Source organism: Pavona decussata, unplaced genomic scaffold, assembly GCF_977016875.1.
Source record: "Pavona decussata unplaced genomic scaffold, jaPavDecu1.1 SCAFFOLD_426, whole genome shotgun sequence".
NCBI lineage: Eukaryota > Metazoa > Cnidaria > Anthozoa > Scleractinia > Agariciidae > Pavona > Pavona decussata.
The window spans coordinates 127,658-154,150 of record NW_028145783.1 but is presented as its reverse complement, the minus strand read 5'-3'; the positions used below and the strand labels follow the sequence as shown (position 1 = coordinate 154,150).

Below are 26,493 nucleotides of genomic sequence, written 5' to 3'. Positions count from 1 at the left end.
TCACAGGCCGGCTTCATATGCACCCCGCAAATTATTTTTATTTTATTTTGGGGAATTAAATCACGATATATCTGTTCCTCTCAGATGTTCGGCCGATTAATTGCGCAAAACAGCAAGCGTTTTTCAGTGTACAAAATATCAACTCAAGCTTTTCTGGCATGGAAAACATTAATGCCTTTTGTTTTTGGCGGAAAAATACGTAGTATCAGGTAGAAACAAGAGAAAGCTAACATGATCTCTTGACACGAAATAAAACCAGCTAGTATTCAGCAGTTCGAAAATTTGGAGGGAAAGGTTCTGTTTCCTAAGGAATAAAAATATCTCTTCATAGGGCCCCTGATTGAAAACGATCTAGCGAAACAGAAACTCATAAAGCCAAGTATTTTATACTTTGTCGTTTGGTTCCCCGGCTGAGGGTAAGCGCGCATTGACTTTTTGAAATGAAGGTCGTTGTTTTTTGTCCAAACTCTTTTTGTAACTGAAGAACGTCTTCTTTTTCAAGCTGCTCAAGGCTGAACCGGGAGTGAATGTTTTTATTTTGTCTTGGCACTGTGAGTCTCAAACGTTTTGAAAGTTGTTCTTAAACTGGTTGATAGGAAAATTGTTAAGTAAATTAATTTGGGCGTGATAAGGAAGACTGGAATACACATATGTTGCGACAGGAAAACCAAATCGTGTGTCTTACTTGCATCTATTTTAGCATTTTGGGCTTTTGGAATATAAGGATCTAGGAACCTTACGTAGCCGCGACAGTTCACTTCAAGGCAAATGTAATTTAAAAACTATATTCGTGTTCTTTTCTAAAGTGATGAACGTGTACTTTAACTGCGAAAATAGTTTCGGACCATGGACGATATATTTCGGACGATTTCCTTAATCACTAAAATCTAAAGAAGAGTAATTTACTGTCACTAAAACAGTAAATAAACAATTTGTTTATCGTAACTTTGTCTAAAAACAGTGGGCAGTTGTAATCCGGTGGTCTCGGATTAAAGTCCCACTCCGACAACTTGGATTTGTTCACGGTAGACCTGTTGGCAAATCCAAGGCCACTCTTTCAGTAACATGCTGTACAAGCCTGAGATCTGAATCTGTACCTATTGATTTGATAAATCATCCCCTGTTACAAATGGCTGGACGCTTTGATGTACGGAGAACTGATACACTTGTTACGAAGGTTTTTTTTTGTCGTCCAAACTTTAATCGTCCGAAAATTTTCGAAATTTTTCTCCTTACACCAACGAACATTGTCAGGTAGACATTCAAAAAAAAAAAAAAAAAAAAAAAAAAAACCGGCGGAAAAGAAACATCTGAGTTCGCCTTTTTGAAATCCTATGAAAATCTCTGAATGGAAAGAGAGAAATATCAGAGATCATAGTTTAGTAAATAAAATTAGTGTTTCGGTGTTTTAAACTGAGAATGACTAGATTCGGCTCTGTTCAATGAGTTGCTAAAAACTGCAGAAGACCACAAGACGTACAAAACTGTTCTGAATACGTTCCGTTGCCGGGTCTTTCGCAGTAGAAATGCACGTGCCAGACGTCACTTTACGAATAAATAAACCAAATGGCAATTTTAGTTGAGCCAACATTTCTCTCGCCCTGAAGAAAACTAGTGGTACTAATTGAAGTGTTGGTACGAACAAAATTGCCGTTTGCCGCAGTGTCAGTACTGCAATCAGTTTGGTTTAAGTTACTATTGACACTGGCTTTGACACAACGCTGACACAAGAATCTAAAGGTGTTAGGTCACTGTTCACGCTGCCTTTGACACACCTTCGACGCAAACATCGAAGGATCAATTAAAGGACTTTCAACACTCATATTTACATTGCTTTTAGCAACTTTCAAGAGAAAGCAATTCTTTCGATAACGTAAACGGGCGTTTGAGATAAAAAGAGTGTACAATGTGTTTTTAAAGCCAAATGTTTTTTTTTTCGAACTAAGCGGAGAGCTTCAAGTAGGAGGCGTACGAGAGCGGGAATCTACTACTGCCTTTAACGCGCATGACAGACACGTCAAAAGTGCGCATTCAGATTACGCATAAAAATAGTAAGCGAGGAGACGATATGCGAGGGTAAATTGAGAAGAAAAGGCCTCTTTGTTTCCCTTTGGAATATCATGAAGTTTTTCCTGCGCGTATACGGCCATTTTTCGAGCTTCACGCAATTTGGACACATGGCGCAAGCTACATGCATTCCTGTAACGAAGCCTATTGGTTGCTCATCACTGTTTAAAAAAAACTCCTTCATTAATCTCCATTTTAGTTCAAATATAAAAGAGAAATAGGTTTCAAAGTTTAAATTCATTATCACCGAACGCCTCTCCTTTCCTTTCGGCACAAATGCAAACAATCGCATTCCTCTTCTTGTAGAAAATCCGTCACCAACCCATTGATTGAGCAAATTATTTCACATGGTCTAACGATTGTCGTACTCAGTCACGAGTTTCCATTGTGCTGTTATGTTCAATCAAACATTGAATGCAGAGTAACTTTAGTTGTGTAACGCCACCCCGCCCAAGGAACAAACAGCACAAACAAGCAAACAAACAGCACAAACAAACAAATAGCAAACAAACAAACAAACAAACTTTGAAAATGTCGTGTAACGATTCTAGAGTTTACTTCCAGAAGAAGCTGTTTGTGCGTTGTTGGCAAAGTATTGTTGACCAAGACCACGGTAGCATTTGCAGTCATTCCTTAAGAGACATAGCATGGAACACTTATCTGTACTGATAATCATACAATTCTCCTAACTTAGTTCTTTGGTCACCGTTCGAAGAGCTGGAGTGGAACAGAACAGACATCTTTTTTGTTCTTTCGTTGTGTTTTATGAAATTTTATGATAAGTTATTCAGTTTCAAACTTGGCGAGAAAGTGACAGCCAGTTCCGTTTTCGTTAGTCATGTGATTCTCAAGTGTAATCATTCAAATGAAAGCTAATCAGCAGCTCTTTTTTAAGGTGTTTTTTTTCAATTTTCGTTAAGAGGAAATTTTACGAAGCTTGTCATGTTTATTGTTTCAAAAGAGTAACGGAACGTCCCTTATTTTTCTCTGAAACATAAACACAACCAAGACTGATGGTGGTTGGGCGTTATTAGTAGAGAACACTAGCTAAGGTATGGGAAATTGAAAATGATTCATTAGGGTACATTACCATAGCTGTTTACGCGGGACAAACATGCACTGCTTAAGGTACGCCTTTTTTGCGAAATTCACTCTCCAAGTCTTGCTCACATCCTCTCACTGAGAGATTTCTTGTGCCGGAGCCTTCAGCTCGACTTAAAAATAGTGAAATGAATGCTAAAAGGCGCGGCACCGCGTTTATCCACGAGGGAATTTTAACGACTTTTCTTACTTGAAAAGTCGCTAGGGGTCATTAGGTAATTAGTAATGCCGAGAGCCCAAAACTCCGTGACGACTACGACAGGTATATTTTAGTCGTGAGAAATTACTGGATGTTTCCACCTTGAATCTTAGTGTGCAAGCACTCGTTAGAATCACACGTGATATTGCCAGACCGATCGAAAAATCAAAGGCTACTTTGGGAAGACATCTGTCTCTCAATTTGCGATATTGTGATTGATTCATCGGTTGCCTCGACAACGGGCAAAGATAAGATCTAGAAAAATGTTTTCGAGATCTCCAGCGCTTGTGATATTGTGCAGAGTTTAGTGTCGAGCGCTATTTTTCTACGGGCTTTAGGAGACTTCACGCCACTGAGAATCATTGGAAAGTTTAAGTGAAGTCCGTTGCTGAGCTCATGATCACGGGGTGACGTAATGGGGTGAAATCGGAGAAGGCGAAGCAGATGTTGAACCATGTGCTATAAAACAACATTAGTTCTTTGAGCCCATCATTCGCTTTCCGTTTCTGTCCAGTAGGTGGTCGATGAAATTCTTTTCTTTTTTTTTCAGGCAGAAAATTATGTTTTGAAGGCGCTATAATTGCTGCTATTGGTCATGCTCGTTGAGGGCGTGACAAAAACGGACCAATGAAAAACAGCCCGCATTCCGATACACAAACTCCGAAGCCCTCGGCAACCAATCACGGAGCTACCCTCGACCAACAGGAAATAAATACAGCGAGCTTTGCGCACGTGGACGCAGTGAATCGTGCAACCTCAGATTTATTTTGAAGGCTTCATGTGACTTTTTCATTCATTCGAACTCTGGGTAGTGTTGTTGATCGAGGCGAATGCAAAATTGAATCGGTGAGTTTATCGCGATCTGGTGGGCTAATCCAGCAGTAAAATGTGATCATTCAGGCCTTTTAGCATTGTTTGACGCAAATTCCTGATTGAATTGAAACCGTATGCGATGATCAATTCCTAAGAGACCGGAGCGAAATTAAAGTTGAATATTTACTTTCCTTTTATGAAGCAGTATTGAATCTGTTAACTCTTTTAGCGGATCATCGTGTTGCTTTCTTCAGTTCCTAGGCGTCTCACAGGCAAGCCTGACCTTCATGGAATACTGAAGACTTCGATCGGGGGATTTAGTACAAGTTGGCCGACGCGATAAGACGGCAGAGAGTTCTGTGTCAACCTCTGAGGCTCGCCATGTCACGCTAAAATGAACAAGGCAGCGAGAAAGAGAAAGTGAATCTCGACTCTTCGATTACGTCGAAAACAGAGCTATGGCTCAGAAATATGAAGAGGTGGCTGAAATCGGCAATGGTGCTTACGGGACTGTGTATAAAGCCCGCGATCTTCAAAACGAAGGAAGATTCGTGGCGTTGAAAAGGGTGAGAATTGTAAACAGCGAAGAAGGAATGCCGCTATCCACCATCCGTGAAATAGCCCTTCTGAAGCAGATCGATAATTTCTGTCATGAAAACATTGTCAGGTAAGCTGGGCGATTTGTTTCGTGTTCCTGAAGTGTTGTCGATGAATTTAAAGATATATTTTGGAGATCCAGAGTTTTTGGCCGTGTCTGATGGTTGCTATATACCTAGCCCCCCGAGAATCTTGCGAAACCCATCCCTGCACAAAATTAGAACAAAATATATATTTTTATTTAATTTTATTTTTAATTTCTCGCGCGCGGGTTGCTTGATCGGGAGCAAAGTAGGTTCACCAATTAAGGCTAAATTAAGGAAAAAAATGGCAAGGGATTTATTTTTGTTAAATTGGGCCATCGTGAGACATTATTAACATGCAGCTTTGTTTAATCATCACATTCCTGTAGCTATAGCTGACAAACCTGCCGTTTAACAATACAATTGTGATTTACTTCGCACACAGCCTCGCCTCAGGGGCTTTCAGTTAAGATTTATTCAATCGCGTGAAACACAGCTAGAGCTTTTAAGCGTTTCTTGTGCAGGTACCATGTCAGAAATTAATTTGGCAGCGAATTCTTGTTTGTTCACCGCATAATTAAGGGCTTTAGCGTTTCAATAGAGGACAATTCAAGCTTTTACGGAATGAATCAATGAATCACCTTCCCTTTAGCCTGGTTTACGAGTTTTCTTTTTATGTGCTGTGACGCTCTGATCCTTCCGGTCTTTGTGAAAATGTCGAGGGAAAAGGTTGCAAAACCAGGCGTCGTGAGATTTCGGCTCAATGTCCAAAGTTTGTTATGTTTTGTCGAGAACCTATCACCGGAAGTGAAGTTTACCGAGTGAACGCTAATTTGATTGGCTGAAAAATTTCCCGCGACTTGGAGGGGAAATTTAAACCCACTTTCGCACGAAGGAGCATGATTATCGTTTATACCAGGAATGGGCGCTTTATTCTCGCAGTAGAGCTTTGAAGCTCGTGTTTTGACATCACAATCGAAGGAAATTACACAGGAGGATGTTTGTATAACACCCATGCCCGCCATCACAACGAACATACAACACATTGTGTATGTGTGCACTATTTACACTGCCCAGACGTCTCGTGTTTCCGAAATTGGATTGAGCGTTGTTTAACTCCGACCTTTTAAAACCGCCTTTTTCCTCAATTCAATATGAAAAATAACAAAGACATCAAGTGCAGGATTTCATTAAAGATTAAGATTCCTCAGAGATTATCGTCCAATCTTACCTGATATATTCCCGAGAACACCCAAAGATGAACGAAGCGAACTTTGGAGTCAAGGTTTGCGTAGTTCGTCAAAAAGACAGCCGACTCGCTAGTTGACAGCCAGACAGCGAGATAAGCATGTTGTTTCATTAAGAACGCATTCTTCTTTTAACTTTTTGAAATCGTGAGTTGACATTAAGGAATTTGATCAATAATTTGTTTGGACTTATCTGGTTTCGTTAAAGCCCTTAAAAACTTATGTGAGAATACAGTATTAAACAGTGTCTAAAGGCCGAGAGTATCCCTTCCGATTTTCAAAGTATTTCCTTCGCTTAAGTTAAAGACAAGCGCGATGTTTTGGTTGCCAGTCAAACCCCCTTTTATTTTTATGCCTTGCGGTTTATTTTAGATAAACGACTTTTTAAACAAATCAGGGCAAATTGATGACTCTGATAGTCTGATGTTCAACTCGAATTTTCGAGATGTAAAAAATCCTAAAGTTTTTAATTATGTTTAGGAACAAACGTATGGTGTAAATTGTTTACCAATTAAGTGCTGATGCCATTAAAAATAACTTTCCATCGTTTTGCTCTCCAGCTTACGATGTAGTTCCTAGCATTTTGTTTTCAAGATGTGTTGAATGTTTTTAAATCGAAAGTATGTCTCGTCTCGTCTTTAAGTGAAAGTGTTTCCTTTCCGTATTTTTCTTGTTTTTTATACATGTACATTACCTAATACTCTAGAAACATGAAGTATGCACAAAACAATAGATCTCCTGCAGATAGAGAGCTACTTAGACGCGACTTCACACAGAAAAGTTGATTGATCTTTTGCCTCGGGTAATGACCTTGCGATAATTCAAACTTTAATAATCGCAGTTGTGTATCTAAAAAAAACCCGGGGGTTCATCAAATATCTTGCCATGCAAACAGTATTGTTTTTATATGTCTGTCTAGAAATATTCTAAGAGTTCATCAAAATTGAAGTGCATTAAGACATGCAAATTTTTTGTTGCATTCTTTAACTCAATGCGTACTTGAAACTTTTCACACTTTCACTGGATGAAAAAGCTCCATTCAAAATCAAGGGTGTGTCACAATTGTCCATTTATTTGTGCAAAGAATAAATTAATTGAATTGTACTGAGATATCTCTTGTTACAACATGAACTGTATCTTGCTGACGCATGGCTATTCAAGCCATATTATTTTTCAAATGCTTGTGGCTTAAAACCCCAGTATAAGGGATTTCTTGTGATCATTCTTTGTGCACACTCAAATCTTTCAATTTGAATTAAATCTTATGTTATGGCTCTCAACCAGAACAATAATTATTCTTTTCTTGTTGCTATAGGTTACTGGATGTATATCACACAATTTTGCCATCACGCCATGAAACTCACTTGTCATTGGTATTTGAGCACATTGAGCAGGATCTAAATTCATATCTTGAGAACTGCCCTCAACCTGGTTTGCCTGAGTGGAAGATCAAGGTATGTGCAACACTTTCATTTCCAGTCTTATCTCCCTGTTCAACCAGCTCTCATAAGTTAAGGGGGCATTGTCATGGAGATTTTGCTGTCTGTTGGCCAAAGTCGCTAAATTAATTAACAAAGAACCTCTTCTTTGAGAATGATGTATTATTCAATAAAAGACACGGGCAAACTTGGAAAAAAAAAATTCAGAGTGCTCTTATCAGGAGTCGAACCTATGACCTTCCGATTACTAGTTGGGATGCTCTATTACGAAGCTAGCGGAGACTCGTGGGAGCTAAGGCTATTAAACTAGGTTCAAGGTACAAACATCCTGCATACTGCTAGGATTGGAATGTCATGTGTGGCATATGTGCAATGTAATAAATGTGATGGAATAAATTAAACCTCTTCTTTAACGTGAAATTGCTCTTAGGGAGCACCTCCAAGGAAAAATAAACTATAATTAATTTTTAGTGATTTGTCCATGAAATCATTTCTCTGAGGAAGAATAAACTATACTCAGTTTTTAGAGACTTCTCCAAAACTCACAGGACGGGCCACTTTGTTCAAGTCGCAATCCATTTCCATCCTCAGCCATGCTTTTAAATAACCAGCTGGTCTGCCTCCTGCCAGCTGGGATTTTTAACCATGTTATGTTCAATTTAAATTATTTGTTTGCGAAGTTTAATACTTGGCTCCACCAGCACTTGTGCTATAAACACCCCCAGGGGGTGAATAAAGGTTATTATTATTATTATTATTATTATTATTATTATTATTATGCCCATGACACGATAAACATCACATCTTGTTCACTTCATTACCAAGCTTAAAATTGACCATCGTTACCATACTGGATGCTCTTCACAGTACAAACAATGTGTATCACACATGACCAAGTATACGAGTAAGCTCACCACAAGTCACCCAAAAGCTCAGTAGTTAGAACATCTGAATGGGGTATAGAAGTTCATGGATTCCTTTCTCATGAATGACTCCTTTGTGTTTCATCCATGATGAACATTACATAAAAAAACACTGGTATATCGGTATACGCAAGTTTTACCTTCACTAGTTATGTAGTTTGTGTAAACATCAAAATGTTTGGTGTTCATTTCATAGGAATATTGAGGAACTGAACTGTGGATGAAAGATTTGCAGTGGTTACCAATAGGACATGACCCACTGCCTTTAAAACAGACAGCTAAAGTTGCATTTTTGTGGACATTAATCAAAGAAAGGCCATTCAAATTATTTTGTATCCTGACACGACTTCAAAGTAAAACCCGACAAATTGACAATACATTATTTCACCCACTGAGAGAGTGTAACACTTCATCAAATTTGATCTCCAAACTAGCTCAAGCAAAAACAAAATGCATTTTTCAATTAAAGTTTTAAATTTCACTGCATGTGATAATTTGGTCCTAAATTATGTCCTTTCCTTTAGCTAAAGTTTTACCATCTGTCAGTGGATAAAATTGTCAATTTTTTGGTTCTGTTGCCTTTAAATTTTGTCAGAATTCAAAATAAGTTCCGTTGCTTTTCTTCGATGGATGTGCACCAAAACGCAACTTTATCTGACCCTTTTCATGAGTATTCAGCACTGACAGTTCAGTTTTACTATTATTAAGTTGGAGTTTGCTTTATACTGTATTTAAAGTTCGCTGATCTTGTATTGAACATTTCATTCAATAATTCATTTTCTATCATGGCTGAATATAAATGGCTGATGTTGATGATAATTATAATTATTATTATTATTATTATTATTATTATTATTATTATTAAGAATATAGTTAAGAAGTTCTATGAATACGTATAAACTGTTTGAATGTAATGAAACTGATTGAGTGTAACATAACTAGCCCAGACCCGTGTCCGCAAGTTATGTAAATAATTCATGAAAACAAAAATGAAATCTTCAATAATAAAAATGATAATTAAAAAAAATTATTTTCAGGCACAACAGAGCTATTTTCAAGCACGTTTTTTTCTAAAGAAAAAACAAAAGTCATAAAGTTACAATAATATTCTTATTTGTAATCAAAAAAAATCATATCATGATCGTATTCTGGCTAAACAAAAAAATGGAAATAAAAGTAAGGTTCTCAACATCTTTATAAAAACGTCATTATGATCGTATCCTAGCTAAAAAAAAATGGAGATAAAATATCGTTCTCAAATGTCTTAGTGAATATTGTGAATATTAGTGAATATTATTATTATTACTATTATTATTATTATTATTATTATTATGGACTGTCCATAATAATAATAATAATAATAATAATAGTAATAATAATAATAATAATAATGACAATGATAATGATAATGATAATGATAATAATAATAATAATAATAATTTTATTGACACTTTCCCAAGGAAGGCTTTTCATTGACAACTAAACTAGGAGCTTAAATTTCAACTATCTACAAGTAAAACTACACAATGATTACAATAAAATACAATGAAAACCACAAATATGATAAATCATTTAGTTGTAACAATAATGATAATAACGCATTTACAATAATAATTAAAAACTACTGTAAAATTACTTTTGAACTTCTCAAAACATATGGGATTTCACAGATAAGCTTAAACCAGGTTAAATGGTTGCTATAAAGTGTATCAAGGCAAAGAAATCTTCACTGGGGTGATAGCTTTATTGACCTGTGGCTTAAATCCTCAAGCGTGACCATTCAAACAAGATTAATTGATGGTGATTGAATAGTATGATTTAGTGATGTTTTTAATTATGTTTTGCAATACCAAGAGGTTCTAAATTTTCATTCTGTGCATGAAATCCTCCAGTGTGACCATTCAAATGAAAGCTACAGAGCAGTACTTTCCTTTGATGCTGTTTATTATGCCTTTCAAGGTGGTTATAACGTTTATCTTGTGGATAAAATCCTAAAATGTGACCATTTAAATGAAAGCTACTGAGCAGCACTTTCCTGTGGTGTTGTTTATTGTGCTGTGCAAGGTAGCTCAAACTTTAGAGTTTGTAGAGAAATTCCTAAACTATTCATTGATCAATTTATGAGCCATTGAAAACAGCACCTAAAGGTAAATAAATGCACTATAAGTCTCACTTAATTACCATGCCTGGAGGGTAAATTGTTTATTAAAATGTTTTCTCTCAAAATGTGTTCACAATTACATTAAAAATTGAACTATTGATCAACAGCCTTCACTTGCATGATCATCAAAACTACTGAATATCAAAGTTGGATCATTTTTTACCACAGCAGGATGGTTTATATTAGGCATAATTCAATCAAAAAAAATTAAACTATAAAAACTATAACACACAACTACAGTTAATTAACCACATTTAAAGTATCCAATCTTTAATTGGATACTTGACTCTGAAACTGCGTAAAGACAACTTCCATATTTGGCCTGGTTTCTATGGTTTACATGTAAGGTGTTGGAATGGAATTTGACAAATTGGCAATTTTGACCTGTTACACTAGCATATTTGTGAAAAGATGGGTCAGGATGTTAACACAATGATTATAAATAGCCTACAGGAAAGTATATTTGCACTAAAAAAATGGTTCAAATTAGACAATGAGTGAGTGATTGCAAGCAGTAACTTTTACAAACCTTCTTATTTTTGTATCAAAATAATTTTAAGCCACATGAGTATGGTAATCATGAAAACTAGTGAACATGCAGAAAATTTAAATGAATAATTTAAATAAGTCTCTTGTCAATGCTTTGACTAGTAGCTATGCAAATTACCATGGTGCGAATTGCAGCTCTTTATATAATGATTTATTGGACATTCCAAAGTAGACCCGAATGAGGTAGATCACTTTTATGTGGATGGTATTAGCATGTTTTACTGTTATTTCATGCATGATTTCATACATGGGTTTGTGGATAAAATTCTAAAGTGTGACCATTCAAATGAAAGCTACTGAGCAGTACTTTTCCTGTGGTACTGTTTGTTAAGCTCCACAAGGTGGTTCTAACTTTTGAGTCTGTGGATAAAATTTTAAACTGTAACCATCCAAATGAAAGCTGCTAAGCGAAACAAGAAAGTTCTATCTTTGAGTCTGTTTGAGTGTGACTTGATTCAAATAAAAGTTACTGAGCAGTACTTTGCTGTGGTACTCTTTGTCATGCTGTATGAGGTACTCATTACTTTTACATCTGTGTATAAAATAAAAAAAGTGTGACCATTCAAACGAAAGCTTCTGCAACTGACCGGTAACGTTTAGCAGGTGCTAATATTGCTGTCTTCTGAAAGGGTTAGGTATTGCCTCAAAGTTCCTACGCAGTCATTTTTTTTGGGTCAAATTGACAATTTGTCTCTGATGATATCGCCAAAATGACTGCACATAGGCCTAAGGAAAAAGATTCACAGAAAGTACCCAAGGCTGAATAAACCTGAGAGTGATCAGCCGTTCTATTTCTGAATTAATCCCCTTTCATTAGGACATCACACATCAGCTGTTAAATGGAGTGGATTTCTTGCACTCTCATCGGATTGTCCATCGAGACCTGAAGCCGCAGAACATCCTGATTTCGAGAACTGGTCAAGTGAAGATTGCAGACTTTGGACTGGCCAGGATATACAGAGATGCAATGGCTTTAACTTCTGTGGTAAGTTGGCAGCTGACTTACCACTGGTTGTTTTAGTATTACCTGTAAATATTGCAGCACATGTTAATTTATAGAGCACTACAGGTAGTAACCTGCTACATTACATTATCATAGATATGCCCCACATGGACCAGTGGGTGGTTTTGTTACAAAACAATAATATTACAATTTAAACTGTGCATACAAGAGCAATACTCATTAGCAGAAGGATTGCCAGAAAGATGTGCAACCCTGCTAGAAATGTGAATGCCGCTAGGCAATGTGACCAACAACAATTATGATAATGATAATGATCATCATCATCATCATCATCATTGTCATTGTCATCAAGACATGATTGACGTCAAGACACTAATAGTGGGAGCAGGGATGGTACAGTTGTGAGAGCACGCGCCTCTCACCAATGTGGTCCAGGTTTGGTTTCTGGACCCAGCGTCATATGTGCGTTGAGTTTGTTGTTGGTTCTCGTCCTTGCTTCAAGAGATTTATCTCTGGGTACTCCGGTTTTCCCCTCTCCTTAAAAACCAACATTTCCAAATTCCAATTTGATCTGGAGAGTGTCCCCACACTGTAGAGCACATTAAATTTTGATAATCTCATCATGGAATTATGCACTATTGGATATAAATATACAAAATTGACAAATTAAGAATATGAATTGTCAGAAAAATTGTTTTGACTTCAAAGTGAACAATAACAGCAAAGGAACTAAAAGTCAGTGATATTCCTTCTAGACCCTGACCTTTGATAGGCCCTGGTCCTGTCTGTTAGGGATAGGGAAGGGATTCATTGCCACACCCCTTAGAAACCTCTTATGACTACAGAATCCCCCAACCCCCACCCCACATGAATCTTTCTGCCTATCCCTTTGGATTATTATAACAGATACAGTCAAACCTCCATGTGCGACCACCTCCCATAAGCAACCACCTGTCCAAAACCCATTAGTTGGAACCTCTAGTAAACAACCACCTCTTGTGAAGGACCACCTCTACTAATCGACCGCAACCACTTTTTTTGAGGTGTCACATTATACTTTTTCATTGTTTTTAACCTCTTGTAAGCCACCACTTGACACAAGGTCTGATCTCTATGTTTGCTGTATGTACTATGCTACTAAGAGTTTACAAGGCACCTTTAGTGACAACCAAGCACTGCTCATTTTGTAACTAGGAAAATGTATGCAATATATTCTCTTCTAATAAGATGTGTCAGACCCGTTTTTGGAATAGACCACCTCCCGTAAGCGACCACTACATCTTGGCATTTTGGGTGGTGGCTTACAGGAGGCTTGACTGTATTTGCTTTGTTCCAGGTGGTGACGCTGTGGTACCGAGCTCCAGAGGTCCTTCTTCACTCCAGTTATGCCACGGCTGTGGACATTTGGAGTATTGGCTGCATCGTGGCAGAGCTTTACAACAAAAAACCACTGTTTGAGGGAAAATCGGACGTTGACCAGCTGCAGAAAATTTTTAGGTAACATGTGATTCACTGTGTTTGTGATTCTTTGTCCCAATTGGCAAGGGTGTTTTGGTCTTAGTTACCACAGTTTGTGTATTTTAGAAGCCAAGCATCTGAAGCATTCATGTATAAAAATTAATAATACCAAATGTTACTTTCAAAGCAATGCATGTAAGCTGTAAGTAAATATGTGATTTGGTTACTATTTTGAAACAGTTTTGCCATAATCTAAGATCTACTGATGGACTGTTATTAACATCACCAAATTCCAAACTAAAAAAGACTTTTCGATCAAATTCTGATATTGCAAGGAGAAATTAGATGGTTGTCATTAATGTGTCATTATGTAATAGTCTTGGGATGGTTTATTAGTAACTAAACTAGGTATGACTCACATTGGAATGTTCCATCTATTATCCGCACCCCTCCCCCTTCCTCTACCTTTGAAAATTGCATCCTAGCTTTTGTCAGCTTTTTTGAAAACATATTCCGACAGCCCCTATAACAGAAACTTCCCTCCATAGGAAGTGGGGGGGGGGGGGGGGTTGATTCATGCTACATGGATGGATGAAATGCTCCCCCACCAAGAAAAAAAAACAAAAAAACCTGTTGTTACGTGTGAACTGTGTAATTCTGCAGCCAAGTTTTGAGTGGTGCTTTTTAGGCAATTCTGTCTGGCAAAAATTGGTAGCAGAATTCCCAGTGGAAATGTGCTGGGACCACAACCAAGATGTCTGAGGAGTAGACCCTCACACTGCTAACAATTTTGACTGGACAAATTACATAAAAATATTCTCGGTTTTCACGTGATGTCACCAAATTCTAGAATTCAAAACTGGAAGGCCTACGAAATTTTTACCTTCATTCAGGGAAAGATTACCTAAAAATATGTCTGTTCACAATTTCTTAGCTCGATGTCGTGCTTCCTTTAGAAAATAGAACAGTTTCAATTTCCGAGTTTCCATCGTGCGTGACACAAGGAGGACGGCCGTGACAGAGCTTTTCCGTATCTTAAAAATGACTCTTCGGGTGATTTTCAGCACTCTAAACAATTTAAGTTTGAGGAGAAATATTAATTTAAACATTCGAAAATTCACAAGGGCAAACAAACCTCTTTTCTGGCGAAAGTGAACTCCAGATGTTTTTTCGTATTTCCGGCCGCCATGTTTGTGCCCCTCAGAGGGACACAAACATGGCGTCTCCATACTAAGCTCTTTAAATTTATGTGGAACATTTTGTCAAATAACTCGAGTACGGAATGCTGCACAGACCTGACACTTGGACAGATGCCTTATTAATTTATTCTCTATACCATGTCACTTTCTTGACTTCATTGATGGAATGGTTTCGATTTTTTTTTTCAATGGCGTGACAGTGAAAACCGTGAATTACTCAAAACTTAAAGGGGAAGTATCATGGGGTTTTTGATATCTTTTGTTTAAAATGATGAAATAAGACCTTCAATCACCTGCCAAATAATTCTAGAATGACGAGAGGAACGAAATCAACTCAATTCTTGAAAGGAACAACTTGTGATCTGTTCTAGCGCATTTTGGAAACAAAAATGCGAGAACTTGAAAAACATTAGCCTAATTTTTTTCAAGTTTCAATCGAAACCGGCCTACCCTGTCTCTGGCCAGAGGCACTAATTGACAGTTTTATTGTACTGGGGTGATAATTTTTAACAAACTTGACAATTATTTTGTTGTTTCTACTAACAGTTAAACATTTTTGGGTTTTGAAATGACAGCAAATTTTCGTGATACTTCCCCTTTACCAAACTGGATATCAGTAAGCCTGATGAAAGACTCAGCTCTCAGCTGTACGTGTACAAACTGGGTTACTGGTTTTCATTTTGTTGTCTTTGATATTTTGCAGTGTTATAGGGACCCCAGCCCAAAGTGACTGGCCAACAAATGTTTCTCTTCCACGGTCTTCATTCGAAAGATTTCCGCCATTTTCTCTGGCCGAGTTAATACCAGAAATGTGTAAAGGTGGAATTGTTTTACTAAAGGTAAAGGTGCACACAAAATGTACTTTAGTAACAGCTGTATTGGTGTAAGGGACGAAACCTTACACCTGTAAACTTGTTTAAAGTGTCTGTGTTTTGATTATTTTGAGCAAAATGTCTGAGACTTTAATCTGTCAGTTATCTAACACACTCTCGCCATCATTATTAAAATTTGTTGGTCTGAAAAGCACTTGAAAATGTCAAATTTTGACATTCCATATCTGTGTTCAAACTGCTAACCTACAACCAGTCTTTTTACTTGCTTCACTTGGAAAACCATTTCTGTGGGAATTGACGGAAGGCTCAACTTGCTGGGAATAGGGCTTTGATGTACGTGATGATTTGGCTTTCAGTTGGAAAAATTATCCAAATTTTTCCTTTTCCCAGCAAGCCCTTCATTTTTAGAGAACGACCAAAACAAAGAGAGTGAAAGTCAGAGCAATGCTAAAATTCTGCCTGATTGCAAGTTACATGTAGTGCAAACAAATTTTTTCTTTACTTAGTATTTTTTTTAATTTCAGCAAATGCTCACGTTCAGCCCACAAAAGAGGATCAGTGCTGTAAAGGCTCTTCAAGATGAATATTTCGCTGAATTTCATGATATTGATAAAGAAAACACAAGAGGGAGTTGTCCAAACATAGCCAGTCAAAAAGAGAACAGCAATGTTCTCTGAAAAAGTGTGTTGTTCAGCGGTTCAGCTGGTGTGGATTGTGTTATTTCTAAGTTTTGCCTATAGAAAAATAAATACAATTTGTAAAATTCTGGATGCAAAGTTCCCATGCAACAAAGACTGTGTATACGTACATGGAATTTTTGTCCCGAATGTAGGAAACATTTTTTCAATTTAAGACTGTCAGTGAGGTTAAGAAAATATTAACTGATATTAATAATATTAAAAGGTGTGTAATATATTTACAAGTTATTGATAATTGAGTCTGGATTTTCAGTAACTGTTGAGTGTACAGTGTGTTGATTTTGTTTTCACAAACTTGAGATGCTTGTGTTATACATTTTGCATGAAAGAAAGTTTGGAATTGATAACAACTTTGTCCTGTTTCACAGTGTTTTGACAGTGCATTAGTTTGCTACACATAAGTTGCGTCAAATTTCTGTTTAAGTCTTAAAAGGGGCACAAAAAAGCAACAAAAAGATGTGAACCACATAAAGTAGAAGAAAGTTAGTTCTATTTTTACAATTCAATACGTTCATGTAGAATTAATAATATGGAGAAACAAAACAAGTAAAGGCACAGTTTTAATTAGTTAATTTATTTTCACCGTCTTCAGCAAAAACAGAATAGATGAAGATTCACAGTGGGCCTTTGAGGAATAAAAAATGAAAACCAACTTTACTTGAAATTTTTAAAAAATGATAAAAAAACTAAATTGTAATAGTCTGAACCCTGAGTCTCTGCAGTCTGTCCAGTTGAAGGGCAGACCGCATAAATGTCCTATTGTACTGCATGTGATTTTTAATTTTTGTTTAGATTTTTATCACATTGTTGCATGTGGCCTACAAATTATTGAAGTTTGCATCAGAAAGGACATACATTGGGTTCTGAGCCAAGAAATTTAAAAATTAAAACAACAACAACAACAACAAAAACAAACAAACAAACAAATGAGAATGTGTGAATAGTATTAAGCACTCACAATCAGAGCAGACTGAGTTACCTTCAAACTCTCCAAGACAACTTTGAAATCAAGTCATTAAAAAATGTCAGTCACCGTGGAAGCAAAGAAATTATTTGGTTTTATCAACTAAGCTGATGAGGTACATCACCCACCATAAAAAATGCTTTACTGTGGCCAATTTACCTATTTATCTCTGTTGATGATTAACAATTATCCTGCGAAATCGCATGGAATATCGCCTGATACTTAGCAGATAAGGCTGTGGGCCGAGTTGGTTAAAATCAGAGGATATTCTGCAAGATTTAGCAGGATAATTATTTCAGTATTCAACACATTGATAGCAAAGCACAGTTTTATAGCAGAAAAACTGGAGACAATCTTCCGAGGTTTCTCCCTGACACACAGAATTACATATATTGCGGGATATCTGTTATGTAATGGATGACGCTTATTGAGTGCAAGATGACCATTTAATTTTGGGTAGCGTTACAATGTGTTGAATAATAAAACCAAATATACGTTTTTACTTCCCTATTTATCAGTCACTGTACCATGGTAGTAAAACGAGGGATCACACAGACCTTCTCATTCTCCAAACACAAATTTTGGTATGATGGTATTTTTGCCATAAAGTATCTCATGTGAAAATGGCGTAGTCAAATTTCTATTTTAGCATTAAAGGATATTTAAAGAAATTTGGCATTAACTAAATTGTGATAACATTTTCTCACCAAAAAACAACTTTAAATTATTATTAAGATAATAATACTAATAAATAACAAAAAAGAAACATGGTTTTGTAGAGGAACTTGTAACATTTGAACTCCTCGTGTATGGCCACTGTAAGTGTTCATGTTGTCTCAATGACTAATTCATATGTCTCAAAACAAAACAAACAAAAAAAAAATGATTAGGTGATTATTTATTTGATGAAAAACAAATATCTTGAAATGTGTCTTTGTTGAATCCAGAGCAAGGGAAGAAGTAGATATACTCACTTATCAGCTTTGGAAAGTAATGTGATTTTAGGTTTAGGGGTTTGTTTCAGTAGTGTTAAGTCCCATGAATGAAGTTTTTGGGGGGAGGTGTGGTTATAGGGTATTTTAATATTAATGCATGGAACTGCATGTAGGTATTTTTCATAGTTTGTTAAAGAATCCTTATTTTAATAGATAGTGATGTTGTAATAATAGGGAGCTTAAGCAACGACGACGGCGACGGCAACGACAACGCCACAAAACAATAGGTGTAATGAGCAAAAACAATTGCTCTGCACGTGCGTTTTACATTTTGGTACATTTCTTTGCCGTCCTCTGCAAAACAATAACGTGAAATGACCACAATGAAGGTTTTGTGGAGAACGTCAACAGACGACGGTGAATTTTTCATCTTCTTTCTTGACTTGTACGCCACTCCTACCAATTTGGTTCCTGAATAGTTTGTCATTTTTGTAAAAGTTGAGCGAGTTGAAGTAATCGCGAAGTAGCACAAATGAAATAAAGATATATTTTCGGGCGACGTTTTCGCTGCCGTTGCCGTCGTCGTTGCTTAAGTTCCCTAAATTATTAGAGATAAATTAGCATCCCCCCTTGCGGCTACCTTGTCATAAGATTTAGGATTGTGAAGTGTTTACCAGTTTTATTGTTAATTTGTTCACTGAAACATCTCTAAGTTTTAGCTTGGAAACACAGTGGAGGGTTTTTTGGAACATTATTGATAAATTTACAAAGCCGAGACAAAATCGTGCACCATATGAAAATTAATGTTTTGATATTTTCAGATTTGACGCTGTTTTTGGATCCTTAATAGGTGCAATGAGACAAGTATTGAACAATAAAAAAGTGTTTGATCACATGTCAAACACTTTGAATTTTGAACACTGTACCACTTGGCATTTTTTTAAAACTTTTTCTTGGTGTATGAAATAGTGATTTTTGATTGAGTGTTGTAACACCAGAACCAAAATTACTCTCACCAACCACAACCGAATGAACTAATCAGAATTCAATGCAAATACATGTAGCAGGTGCCAAGCTTGGGAAAATGTGTGTAACCAACACAAGATTGGTTTTGGTCTGGCTTCCAATTGGTTGAGGAAAATTATAGCAAAAACTTTTCCAACCACAGAGCTCAGTAGAGAAAAACCAAAGCAAACAGAAAATAACTATCACCACTCAATTCAAAACCGCTCTATGACTTATGACCAAACACCCACTCTATCATGTTCACCGTAACTTGTTATCTCATGTAGTATGACATTGTTGCAGTGTATACACAAGGGTTTTAAAATGAGTGTGTAATCATTTTATTGTGTGCAATACTACATTGTCACTGTATTTAGAAAATGCAGTCTTTTGTATCAAAAGATTCTTGTAGTAACCTTATTTTGGTGTGATAATTACCATAACGTTTACTGTTAGGAATACAAAGTTCTCATGGCAGAAAAGTAATTATACCCCGAGTGTCAGAAATTACTTACAAGTGTGTAATATACATCAACACTTTGGGCATGGTTGTATATTTTAACTATTTTTTTGTACCATGAATTTTTCAAAATTATTTTAGTTTCTAGTGTATTGAAAAAAGCAAAATTAGAGAAATTCACGGTACTAAACTTGCAAGTTGCATAGACCACAAAACAGTCTACTTTTTGTGTGTTGGCCTGTTGTACAAATTTGCATAATCTTGAAAAATTGAAAAGTCTGGAGTGCATGCAAGAATTCATTCTTTTGGTACACTGCCTTTGTGAGTTTGAGGTTCAGCTATTTACATCTCCCTTCGTAAATTTCAAGAGGAAGAATGACTGTTTTCAGTGTAGTCTGCAAGTTACACTATAGAATTGACAAAATACTTAGCTCATGTCACTCTGTCACTGGTGCGTTCACATTTTCTGGATAAATAAATGGAATTTAAACACAGCGGGTTCTAGTTGTTGTTTGTAGGGATGGAGGTTGTGTTGGGAAGTAACCTGCAGAAAAAAATCCCGGCCGATTGTATCAAGTGCCGTAAAAAGTAACTCTTAAACCACTCGCCAGTCAAATAATAAGATCTGCAGCAGCTTCATTTTGAAATTTAAATAATATATTCCTTTATGTTTATACATTTCTACACAGCTTGGGCCTTCTACAGTTGAATGCTAATACCCTGAACCATCCTGGGGTACACTAATATCAACATGGAAATTCTCCTAACTGCTGCTGATATCTTTCTGGTGGCGCTGTTTGGGAGAACTTGTTTCAACATCAATACATTTTATCTTTGGTGATAATTTGCTTCATTCTCACCACCTACATGTTTGATCAAGTGGTGACATTGTAAGGAGAAAGTAGATCTTGGTCACTATAGGGGCTTAAAGGGTTTCAGGTCAAGTTATTAGGGATGAAAACACTGAAATGTGAGTGAAATACTACTTGCCCATAATCAATTGAAGGTTTTTATTGCAAATGAAGTGCAAAGCAGTGGATAAAACATTGGAGCAACGTTTCCTGAAGGATTTCAAGGCCACATGCAAAAACTGCGGTAAATCTGAGCTTACACAACAAAAAGCAATCTAAAAAGACAATTTGATTGGTTATGCTCTCAGCTCATCAATTCTTTATGTTGAATTTTAAGCTGATTTTTCGTTTTGTCCTCTGAATCTTTATGGACGTTGGTGTGATTTGTTTGGTGCTGTATGTTTAGTATAGAAAAACAAGGTCAAAACATTTGAGTTAGTTAAAGAAACGCAAAGAAAATGCGGGAAAATAAAAACGCTTTAGAGCAACATAAACACAGAGCAATGTTCTTTGATTAAATTGAAGGCTGCATACAAAAATTCAAGCAGTTTTGAGCAAAACGAAAAATCCACCTAAAAATTTGATGCTCTCATCCCTTCAGTTGCTGGCTGCTGGTACATTCTGAGAAGGCCACAGATGTTTCTTCCTAAAAACTGTAGTGGTTTTTTGTTGTTGTTTGTACAAGATAAACATCACCTGTGAGCTGTATTACCTGGGTGCTATGATTCACTTGTGCTTTGATTCTGGTAGTTTTCTTCTCTTTCTGTATCCTTTGCATCTTCAAAGGAGGAATCAGCAACGGCGGCATTTTTATTAAGAGTTCCATCAGATTTTACTTGACACTCACTGACATTGCCTTTCTTTTCTGTGTGTGCTTGATCCACCTCTGTCTCATCAGGACGTCTATGATTGCTATCTTGATTGTCATGGTTGTTTGCTGTTTTAACATTTTGATCATCCGTTTTGATTTCCTCTGTCTTTAGGCTTTTATGAAGACGGTGTATTTGCTCGTTCACTTCATGAATGTTGTATTTTCTGAGCTTGAACAAATCTCTAACCACACTCATGCAACAAACATTCTAAGGAATAATAATAACAAAAATCAATCAAATGTTGTACAGTGCATGATGATGGATCAAAGTATTACCTTAAGCTACATGTAAGTGAACCCATGGAATTCCTACTGGGCATTAGCTCTAGTCCTGGGGGGGGGGGGGGGCACTCCCCTATAAAAATGACGGGGGAGCTCGTCTCAGAAAATTTCCAAAACACCTTTGAAAGGTACCAGAATCTAGCTTTTGTGGGTGTGGCCCAAATTCATTTTCACCCCTAAAAGGCACCAATTCTAAAACAACAAATTGTCCAGCCCTGGTAATGGTAAACAGTTATGGTTAAGGTTCCCATCATTTTTCAAATCAATAACCTCTTTTTTCCCCATCATTTTGAACAAAACAAGGGTTTGGAAAATTCACTGTACCTTGACAATTTCAACAAATATCCATACTAGAGGTCCACATGGAGAGGTATCTCCTGTTTTTTTTTTTTGCCATCATTTTAAGCAAAACAGTGGTTTGGGGAATACACTATACCTTTACAATCTCCACACATACGGCTAGATCAGGCTTATTCAAGTCAACTGTGTGGCCCTTTCCAGCGTTCAACACAATGCCAGCCAGCATTGCGATAGTGTCATCTCTATGCATGCTATTGTTGTTTCTGCATTTGTAGATCACACAAAACTGCAAATTATCCAATAAACGTAATACTGAACTTAGTAAGGTGTTATAATAAGGTGTAACTGATTCCAAGGTCATTGAAGTCTAAGAGAGATTTGATGGAAGCTTGAAGAAGAGAAATGATATAATTTCAACACCTTAGTATTGGTAGTCTTCTTACTTCTACATGCTCTTTTATCATCCTGTACCACACTTTATTTAACAAGGAGTAGGTTTTTAAATACGTTTTACCTTTTTTTATTTGGCATGGACCTAACAGGAAGGCTTAGGGGACAAACAGGAATAAATGGCCCCAAGTGAAGTGGTCACTCAATGGACCCTCACAGCCCATGAATCAAAGGCCAGACTTTAAACACCAGGGACTACATCCTCTACTCTTCAAATGTCTCCTGGCTACTAATTTAGTGTGAGAGGGTATAGGAGACAAGCCCAATAAAGCATTAATTAAGTCATTGTTCAAAAACCTTCCGAAATAAAAATGTTGAGAGAAGATTTGAAAGATTATAAAGAGGAGGCGGCATGCAATGATGCGATCACCTGAGCTGAGAAGAGAAATAAACTACAGCCAGCCATTGATTTATTTTAAGACTGTGGTTGGTGGACTGGCTGGGACTGGAACCCCTGATCTCCTACTCAGCTGTGCAGTTCTCTTATCAACTGGGATAACTTGTGGCCATCGCATGTTGTATATGACCTCACCTTAAAAGGATGTGTTGTGATAACATCTCTATGGTAACCCACCTTTGATGGCTTGGCATCTTCGGCAAAGAATGTTGACTGGAACATTTCTGAAGCAAGCTTTTTTATATCCTCACTGTTAGCATGACAGGAACCACCAATAGGAAGAAACCTCTGACAGTGTCTGAAACAGGTAACATTCATAAATTAAAGGATGTATGGAGTGGAGCTTTAACCCTATGTAGACCGGCCTTTTTGTGGTATTTTCAGACCAGTGGTTGCCATTCAACCATTCCTCAAAAAAGATAATTAGGGTTATAGAATGTTCCTTGAAAAATGATGGGTCTCGGCAAATTTTCAGCGAGTCTCGTAATCTCTGCATCTTAAGCTAGATGTCTTGGAATCTACAGGTCATAAAAAAATTAATAAGGCAGGTCTCGGAGTCTTGTATGTTGAAATTTGAGTCTTGGAGTCTCACAAGCCAAGAGAACGTTTAGTCTGGATGAACCATCATAAAACAACAACAACAAAACAAGGAATAATCGTAATAAACTCAGTGCTCAACATTGCAATCGCTACTGTGAAAAATGTGGTTTGGATAAACTCTGCTCATAAATTGCCATTTTATGCTTACTGGGTTGTCCAGAACACAATAAATAACAAACATATGAAGATAAAGATAAAGCTAAATGAAGAGTAGACTGCTTGCAGTCTCCCTTTTCTTTTGTCAATCCATCCAGCACGAACTGTGTGTTTACACCACTACAAAAAGTTCGAGAGAGAAATGGACTGCAAGCAGTCTAAATGAAGAGCGCGTGACCTTCAAAACTACAACAGAAGATGTGAGGTTACTTCATAAGTAACTAAGCTGGCTAATAAGTAGTTCCATGTTACCTGTGGCTGATTGTCTAACTAAGTTAACAACTTTAACACAAAATCAACCGGTTCCGACTTATCAAGAAATAATTTCTGGTATGAAGCAGAGAGTGCTTTAAAAGCCTCGTACTCGGATTTTTGAATTGCAGTGTCTCTGGCTTGGATTTGAAAATAAAAATAGTTAAGTCTCAGGCTCGGATTTTAAATGAGGGTCTCGGCATCTCGGCGAGTCTCGCATGTTATCATTTTATACCCCTATAGTTGTCAGCATGTACCTTGTCTTCTTGCACCCAGTTTTTAGCATGTCTGTTAAAATGGTGTGAACCAAATCTGTGGGGTCCTTAGAATCTGGTAAATTTGTTTTGATAAAAATCACATTATTAGCTCCACTGAGCACAGCTTGGAATCTCTTTTCATGGCGTGGTCCCTGAAGTTCCTTCACCTCCTTAGCCAGCGCTTCTTCAATATCATCATCATTATCATTATCGCTGTCATCTTTATTTCCCTGGCTGTTGTGTTCAGGTCCGTACAGTTGGTCTGCATACTAGAAACCACAAAAAAAGGGTTGAAGATAGGAACAATGATGAATGCCTAATTTTGTTACATCGGTTACTCTATCTTAGGATTTTACTGTGATTGTCTCTTTTTAACTTTTTCTTATATTTAATATTTTTTTACCCACTGTTTATTTATAATTTTTACTCAGGACCAGCCTGAAAACCACCTGAGGGTGAGGTTGCCTCCTCACTAAAGATATTTGTTATTTATTTATTTATTTATTTATTTATAATGCCCTTCAAGATTTTTAGCTTGAATATAACAGCATATTCGAGATAAACATATACAGGCAAAAACTAACGAAAGAAGAGTCCTATGTTTCGGCGACATCTTGGCGCCATTGTCAAGGGAAACTAAAATTAAATATGCGATTGCAAGAGTAACTGAGAGTTCAGAGTCACTAATTTGCATAAGTTAGACAAAGACCTTAGTGACTCTGAACTCTCAGTTACTCTTGCAATCGCATATTTAATTTTAGTTTCCCTTGACAATGGTGCCAAGATGTTGCCAAAATGTAGGACTCTTCTCTCGTTAGGTTTTGCCTGTATATGTTTAACTAAATCATTTTTGATTAGTATTCAAGATAAAGATCTGAAAAGGAAAACCATCATGCAACAAATTTTATTTTTTTCATTTTTTTATACCATACTGGAATACAGAGGAAATAAATGCAAACACTACTTATGTAAGGTATAATGCCATCTAGAAAATAACTAATAAGCATATCTAGCTAGGAGGCAAAACAATAACTATGTATAAATGTCAAAAGTAGTCACAACAGTGAGGCACAGTTGTATTTATTTTTTATTGGCTTTCAGATTTGATTTGTCTACATGTTTTTATAATTTACAATAATTAAAAAGAATTGAAAATTGAAAAAAATCTTGACCTTTGACACTCTTGGCAATCAACTATGGTATCAGAGGTATCATGAGTATAACATTTGAGAAACTTTACAAAGTCATGCCATATACTCCACACACATCCCTCGCCATCTGAATTTTATGCATATTATCTATTGTCACTTGTTCCCATAGCACAGCAATTTAATGGTAAGATTTCTATACAGCTCAGCCCCATAAATTGACCCTTTAAACCCCAGTAGTGACCAACATCTATTTTCTCCCCACGACATCACTACAAGATCAAAATTTTAAATTAGCATAATTATTTGTAACTAATTAGTTTCATTATTTTAATTTTATCCTATTATTTTAAGTTTTAAATTTTAAGACTGTTAAGTGCATACAATCATTTTGTCATGTAGCATGCGCTATATAAGTTAATAAATTATTATTAAGCTATTTATTATTATTATTATTATTATCATCATTATTATTATTATTATTATTATTATTATTATAAACAAAGAGGTCATGAAGTGTGTGGAGATAAAGAAAAGCAAAGTAAAATCTCACCTCATTAAGAACGTTGTAAGCTTCTTTGACGCACAATTTCTCTCTTTCGTTGCACGTGATAAGAACACCTTTCATGCCTGGTGTCAGCACTTCTAGCCCTTTTTTCTGACAAAAGAAAAGCGAAAAAAGTTCAATAAAATTGCTGCTACAAAAACGAAGCCTAAAATAATAAGTCGAAGAATGAAAAGTCTCACCTTCTTTTTCTGTCCGACGTAAAAAGCTTTGGGACGCTTGCGTTTTCCACTGGTGGTGTTGTCCGCCATTTTGAATTTCTCCTGTGGGTCCCAGTGCTACTCTTCTCCTACCACTCGTCCCAGAGTCTTTTCGGCGTTCAACAAGAGGGCTCCGAAAAGCCGGAAAACAATATTCCCATCAAACCTGCCTCTCGTTAAAAGAAAAGGGAGAAGAAAAGCAAATAAAAGTTTATATTTTCAAAATAGGTTTAATGTCAGAAAGTGGCTAGGGGTCTGGACAGAAAAATGAGGAAATTGCTCAAACTTGTTTTACTTTTCCACCTTCAAGTGACGACATAATTTTCATTTTATGACGTCACAGCCGCACGCAATTTTGTGATGATCGACAAATAGTGGTATACTATTACTTAACAAACACAACAAAATCGGAGAAGATCCTCCTAAACACCTCTTTTTGCATCGTATGTTGATATGTCAAACCGTCCTTCGATTTTAGGCGGGCGGTTTTATCTGTTAAATTTTCTTGTTGATACGTCTGCTGCCGTTT

General features: G+C 36.7%; 2 protein-coding genes across 8 annotated transcripts in view; one reads left to right on the top strand and one right to left on the bottom strand.

Moving 5' to 3' along the window:
• Positions 1–20,130, top strand: part of LOC146450754 (cyclin-dependent kinase 6-like) — a 33,569-nt gene extending 13,439 nt beyond the window's left edge. For 4 of the 6 annotated variants that reach the window (XM_085100011.1, XM_085100010.1, XM_085100014.1 and 1 more), the window contains exons 2-7: positions 4,435–4,847; positions 7,363–7,501; positions 11,937–12,104; positions 13,420–13,580; positions 15,444–15,579; positions 16,098–20,130. In XM_085100011.1, the coding sequence (XP_084956137.1) occupies positions 4,639–4,847; positions 7,363–7,501; positions 11,937–12,104; positions 13,420–13,580; positions 15,444–15,579; positions 16,098–16,250 (966 nt within the window). In that variant the 5' untranslated portion in view covers positions 4,435–4,638 and the 3' untranslated portion in view covers positions 16,251–20,130. Of the gene's footprint in view, positions 1–1,633; positions 4,214–4,409; positions 4,848–7,362; positions 7,502–11,936; positions 12,105–13,419; positions 13,581–15,443; positions 15,580–16,097 lie in introns of those variants that run through there. The other 2 variants (XM_085100008.1, XM_085100009.1) reach the window with 2 other exon arrangements.
• LOC146450753 (THUMP domain-containing protein 1-like) lies at positions 10,579–26,081 on the bottom strand. Of its 2 annotated transcripts, none has more exons than XM_085100005.1 (7): positions 25,947–26,081; positions 25,753–25,857; positions 24,052–24,320; positions 22,964–23,084; positions 22,076–22,225; positions 21,183–21,565; positions 10,579–12,146 (listed from the first exon to the last, which is right to left on the bottom strand). In XM_085100005.1, the coding sequence occupies exons 1-6, from the start codon at positions 26,013–26,015 to the stop codon at positions 21,206–21,208; spliced, it is 1,074 nt and encodes a 357-aa protein (XP_084956131.1). In that variant the 5' UTR covers positions 26,016–26,081; the 3' UTR covers positions 10,579–12,146; positions 21,183–21,205. The 2 variants fall into 2 exon arrangements, with proteins under 2 accessions (XP_084956131.1, XP_084956132.1); XM_085100006.1 differs by lacking the exon at positions 10,579–12,146 and adding an exon at positions 18,665–20,428.
• Positions 26,082–26,493: the final 412 nt, after the last annotated feature.